The 6,462-nt window shown below is 35.5% G+C and overlaps 1 protein-coding gene across 1 annotated transcript in view; it reads left to right on the forward strand.

The window, feature by feature from the left end:
- Nucleotides 1–3,529: 3,529 nt before the first annotated feature.
- Nucleotides 3,530–6,462, forward strand: part of LOC127986313 (trimeric intracellular cation channel type B-like) — a 12,661-nt gene continuing 9,728 nt past the window's right edge. The window contains exons 1-2 of the mRNA XM_052588595.1: nucleotides 3,530–3,678; nucleotides 3,915–4,228. Coding sequence (XP_052444555.1) covers nucleotides 4,105–4,228 — 124 coding nt within the window. The 5' untranslated portion in view covers nucleotides 3,530–3,678; nucleotides 3,915–4,104. The remainder of the gene's footprint in view (nucleotides 3,679–3,914; nucleotides 4,229–6,462) is intronic.

Raw genomic sequence — 6,462 nt, forward strand, 5'->3', positions numbered from 1 at the left:
ACACACAAACAGAGCAAAGGATGAGAGCCAAGTGCAAAAAAAACCAAAACTATACATTTACTGTCAAAAACAAAGATATATCGGTTAAAATTTTAATAAAAAAACTTTAGTTTAAAATGCAATATTAAAAAATATTTAATTGTTGAAATACATAATCCCTGGATATTGCTTTCTTATAATAGTCTTATAATGCAAAAATATTTCTTTGGAAATACGTAAATATATATATATATATATTAAACATTATGTAACTTTTGAAATGTATAATACTGAATATTAAAAAAAGAAAGTTTTAAATGCAAAATTTAAGTTTAAATATATAATGCCTGTTTTGAATACAAAAATTATAATATTGAACTTTATTTAAAAATATTAAACTTTTGAAATAAATAATCTCTTGTTTTTTTTTATACAAATTTTTTTTTTTTTACATTTTTACTTTTGAAATATATGCTACCTGTTTTTTATATAAAAAGTCGTTCCATGTATATCCTGGGCACCTGCATGAAAACGCAGTTTGTTCAGAAATCCTCACTCGGTCACTGCTCCCTCCTGACAGTGACCTCTAGGTTAAAGGTCACAGCTGTGCTGCCCTTGACCTGTTCAGATGTGTGCTGACCTCCGAGTGCAGTGTGTTTAACGGATGATCACATGACCTCGTTACCAGCGCTGAGGAATGTTGCTCTTAAAAGACTGTGTGTTTCTAATAAAAATGACAAAACATTGCTTTTTATGGATAGAAACAAGTTACAGTATTTTGCTTTACATTCAGATTAACATTTAGGCACAAAAGCACAATTTTTATATATATATATATATATATATATATATATATATATATATATATATATATATATATATATATATATATATATATATATATTTATTTATTTATTTATTTATATATAGGCCTATATATATATATCAAGTCAAGTCACCTTTATTTATATAGCGCTTTAAACAAAATACATTGCGTCAAAGCACTGAACAACATTCATTTGGTAAACAGTGTGTCAATAATGCAAAATGATAGTTAAAGGCAGTTCATCATTGAATTCAGTGATGTCATCTCTGTTCAGTTTAAATAGTGTCTGTGCATTTATTTGCAATCAAGTCAATGATATCGCTGTAGATGAAGTGACCCCAACTAAGCAAGCCAGAGGCGACAGCGGCAAGGAACCGAAACTATATATGTAAATATATATATGTATTTTTAAAATTTGCTTATAATTTTAATGTGTCATTAAATCAGTGTATTGACAGCTCATCTCTGAAGCAGCATGCACTCTATATGCAGGTCATAGTTATAGATCATCATGTTTTACAGGGGCACAGTAATAAAGCGGTTCATCTTCTTCATGCAGTGGATGCTGCGCTGCAGAACTTCATAAATATTAATCAAATGGTGCATGATGATGCTAGAAACCTCCAGCCCATGCTCAGAGTCTCTGAACCACTGATTCAGGATCAGCTCCAAGGTTTCACACTCAAACACTTCATGAATTAAAGTGTGTGTGTGTGTGTGTGTCTGTGAGTGTGTGTGTGTGTGTGTGTGTGTAAATCAATTTCTGTACAGCTGTAGTTTTTATTAAAAGTCATACTGTAATAAAGCAATATGACATCTTTCAATCCCATCATCAGTAAACAGCACATCAGATCTGTACAGAGAGAGAATTCACATTATTTTGTTACACACGACTAATTGGTTTAGATTTCAAGTCTGGCTGATGTGCATTTCTGAACGAATCATTAACAGTCCAGACAGCCAATCACAAGCTTTGTCTTTAATTCTGAGCGTGTTCTGGAGGCTTCATTTAAACTCTGGTTTAATTACCATGTTAATTCAGATCAGTGAAGCTCCCACAGCATTAACAGAACAAGAGATCGATATCTGTGTCTGTAGCACCACTGTGTGGATTACAACAGGACCATTACAGATCGACCAAAACCTTAAACACATACAGAAGTCATTTCAATCTACTACATACAATATATTTAATATACATTTCATATAAAAAAAAGTAATTTAAAAAGCGTGTGTTTGGCTGTTTAGACTAAAGTCACATGAAGCATGTAGAAGTACATCTGTGATCAGTCTGTGCAGATCTCGTCTTCTCTCTGATTTCAGTATCAGTATTTCTGACAGAATGCTTGATGAATTCAGCACATGTTTACACGTGCATCGCTGATCTCTCAGTCTTCTGAAGAATCCTCTGGAGGAAGATGTGATGATGATTTCACCACACAACCGGTTCATGAAAACACTCTAATTATATAACTAACTCTGTTATTACTGAAGAATTCCTGCTTCATCTGCGTCAGAAACACCACCGAACAAACAAATAGGCTACCTTTAAATGATACAAAAATCACACACAAAGACGTTTTTGAATTCCATCTGAAGTTTTAACATAAAATAACAGACAAAAGACTATCTGCAAACAAGAAACATCTTTGTTTATTATTAACTTACATTTGTATTAATATTTATATTAAGAATAACTGGATATTTGATTTTATGTTAAAATGTAGGCTATTTAATTAGAATCAGCAAAAATCTGCTCATAGTGAAAATAAACGTTGTATTAAAATATTGTAGTTAAAATATGACCAGCTGTGGAACAAGAAATAATTTAATTAGTTTAAAGTCTGCAAGATGAGATGATAATTTTATAAACTTAGTTATTGTGTATTTAAAACACATTCAGTTTATTGATTCATTATTTCTTTTGAAATCTTACTCTATAACAAATCGTTTAATATTAAGTGTATTAGTTTATATTACAACCTTTTGTAATTTAATGCAATTCAGATGACTACATAAATCTTAAATTAAATTTAGGCCTATAAAATTGTCCAATTATTCAACACAGATTCTTCAAACTCACTCAACTAACTCAATTAGTTGACTCAATTATGGTTATTACAACAGCTCAGTCCGAAATCTTCCACATATTTCAGTTTTCTGAAATCTTCATTCATCAATATCCACAGTTTCTGAAAATCTGAAGCATCTAACACAATTATACACCGGCTCAAATGCTAAACCTTTCCAAATTCTTCTCAGAAATAAAATGTTTTCTTCAATTTATTAATATTTCACACACACACACACACACACACACACAAACACGGGGACTCTCCATAGGTGTAATGGGTTTTATACTGTACAGACCGTATTTTCTATCACCCTACACAAACCCTAAACCTAACCCTGACAGGAAACTTTCTGCATTTTTGGATTTTCAAGAAACTTCATTCTGTGTAATTTATTAGCTTGTTTGCCCATGGGGACCTCAATTTAGGTCCCCACCGTGACACGAGTCCCCATGAGTCTGTGTGTATTCAGGTTTAAGTCCCTACCAGAATAGAAAAACAAGTACACACACACACACACAATTCAATCGTTGGCGCGCTCACAGAATACTCCCGCGTTTTCTGTTTGCCATTGGCGCCACCTGGAGGAAAAGCGCGGGAACTGCCGCTGTTATTCCTCATGTGTGCAGCAGGTGTCTCTCTTTGAGGAAAAACGAGGAAATGCAGCATCTTTAGTTTGCAGATGAGGAAAAGATATTCATTTCCCACATGAAGAGCAAAAAACTACCCAAATCGGGTGAAAATAACACGGTACTTTAGTACTTTATTTTAAGTCATCAAAGATGCAACCGTATTTTCAAGGTACGATGCTAACGATACTAAGATTTTCACGTCTATACTATCTCTGCATACTATCTGCTCTAACAGTATTTAATTACTATCATCACATATGATTTAGGATGCCTGTATGCATATTGGGACGCAGGCTATGTCTAAACAGTATTATCATGGTCGTATAAGATGTAAAGAGGATCTAACTCGGATGTGTGATCAAACTAAAGATGTTACGTAACGTGGAGGTGTGTTTGTGTTCGCAGCATCCGTGGCAGTAATGGCGGAGGATCCGGTTACAGCTCTCCGATCAGCTGCTGATCAGATGGATTGATTCTGTGTCCGATCGTCCGAACCGAGTCATCCTCCGAACCGAGTCATCCTCCGAACCGAGTCATCACCCGACTGAAGGCGGATTACAGCGCGTTCGTGACGCGAGTCTGAAGCGGTGTAATCATGGACGTGTTCGGCTTTCTCAATCTAAACGAGCTCGCTCTGGGGCTGTCAAACCTCTCCATGTTCCCCTACTTCGACATGGCGCATTATATCATATCAGTGATGAGTCTGAGAGAGCAGCCAGGTGAGAGAAACCGAGCCGAATCAGCTTTAAAACACTTTAGCTGTAGTTCACCTGAAGGCGAGTCAGTGTCGGAGTCACATCCGAACGAATCTCTTTCAGGTTTATCGCGTTTATGCTGTCACATGCACAGTATTTGTGCACTTGAAGGTTTTATAATGTTGATATATTATTCTTAATCATTGTTTATGTGTGCTTTAACAGGTTGTCAACACTTTTGACATGAGCGTTTGTCCTCACATCTTTAGTGCAAGTCAAACTCATAACATTTGCATGTTATGTTTATGTTTATTTTTTTATTTTGAATTTGTTAATAATCCGAGATCTCTTGATCAGTTGCTTTATAATAATTAGATATATTTAAAACATCAGTTAAACATCAGTTTTAAAGCAGTCACAACACTGTTTATCAATGGCTTTATGAATGGCAATATGTGCACAATGAGGTTTCTGTTCTCTTTAGAACACATTGATGTTTGTGATGATTCTGGAGCAGGTCAGTGTGTGTTTAAATAAGTGTGAAAGCAGAAGTTACACGATCAAAGGCCAGAGGAAAGAGAAGTGCATTTAATCATTAACTCTCTGTCTATATTGTCTCTGTTTCTCTCACAGAAGCATGCAGATGTGTGGTTAAACATGCGTTTGTGCTGCATGCAGGGTGGAGGCACAAGTTCTGTTTGCCTGGTCGTTTGCATTAACCAAACATGCATTTGCATTGACCGCAGTGTGTTTGTCCAGTGCTGAGACCAGCCGTTTGCTCCTGCGCTGGGGTTTGTGTTGAGCAGTAATGCATGTGCTCTATTGTATCGCAGCAGCTGCAGTAAATCACAGGCTATTTTAGAAACTCTGACCTGCGTGGCATCCCGTTCTCTTCTATTGTCCAGCACTGAACTATCTGGAGAGGGAATGAGACCCAACACGTCCTGGTGTTTAGATCCAGTGGGAAGAGAGTGTCAGGAATGTTTCAGGTTAAATGTGTTTCTGTTTTACCTGCAGAATACTGTCTCTTACACGATCCAGAGACTGACATCCAGTGCATCTAATAAACCTGCAGTTACTGTTATAGTCTGTTTTCCAGGAAGAGAGACTGAAAGTGGTGTGTTTTTTTCAACGTTTAGAAGCCCACTAGCAGATAGATGTCAGACACTGCTGAAAAAACTTTCTTTGTTTGTGCATTGATCAATTTTGTATGGAAGCCCGTTTCCGCCGCAGATTCAATTTTTTATTTTAATATTTTAAAATTATTTTAAAAAGGTTATTCTCACTTTTTTCACAGAATTGTAAAATATAAATGTGCAGTTGTGAGAAATAAAGTTAGAATTGTAACTTTTCTTGCAATTGCGAGTTTATCACGCAATTCTGACTTTTTTATGGTCATAAATGTCTATATATATATATATATATATATATATATATATATATATATATATATATATATATATATTAAAAAAAGGATGTTATGGTCTAATTTTAATTTTTTTTTTTAATTTTTTAGGTTTCCATGCAATTTGCCAAAAATCTACACTTTGTAAAACAGAAGATCTGTATTGCAGCCTGTTAAATGCTGAAATTTTATATACATAATAATCATGACTCAGAGCTTAAATTTGCGACTTGAAATAGAGACTTGTCCTGTGAATGGTCAGTGTTTCTTCATCTAGTTGAGCTTCACAGTCAATATCAGTCAAAGGTTGTTTTTGGTTGTGACAGAACTAAAAGAACATAATGCTTGTGCTGTTCTGCTTCTGTGTGTGTAGTTTATCTGCCTTCCAACACACTGAGAGTATGATGGGTGTGTGTGTGGTTTATCTACTGAGAGCGTGTGTGTGTGTGTGTGTGTGTGTGTGTGTGTGTGTGTGTGTGTGTGTGTGTGTGTGTGTGTGTGTGTGTGTGTGTGTGTGTGTGTGTGTGTTGATGCATTGACTCGTATCTCTGATGGGTTGGTCTCTCTCGATGTCATGCGTTCTCTGCTGTAGTGGCTGTATCATGTGAACTCGTGATGTCATCTAGGGTCACATGACCTGATTAACTCCGTGAAGGCCGTGGTGTTTATCTGTGTTCAGAGGTGTGTTTGAGATCTACATCTGTTTTAAACAGTCTCTCGAGCTCTGGTCAGTTTGAGGATTATGTTATGTGAAAAACGAATTACTGTCCTGCTGGAATCTGCTAGATTAGACTGAAAGACACGGAGATATTACGAATCTGAAAACATTATTTCATTCTTTGAAACCATGAGT

This window comes from Carassius gibelio, chromosome B21 (genome assembly GCF_023724105.1).
Source record: "Carassius gibelio isolate Cgi1373 ecotype wild population from Czech Republic chromosome B21, carGib1.2-hapl.c, whole genome shotgun sequence".
NCBI classification, from domain to species: Eukaryota; Metazoa; Chordata; class Actinopteri; order Cypriniformes; family Cyprinidae; genus Carassius; species Carassius gibelio.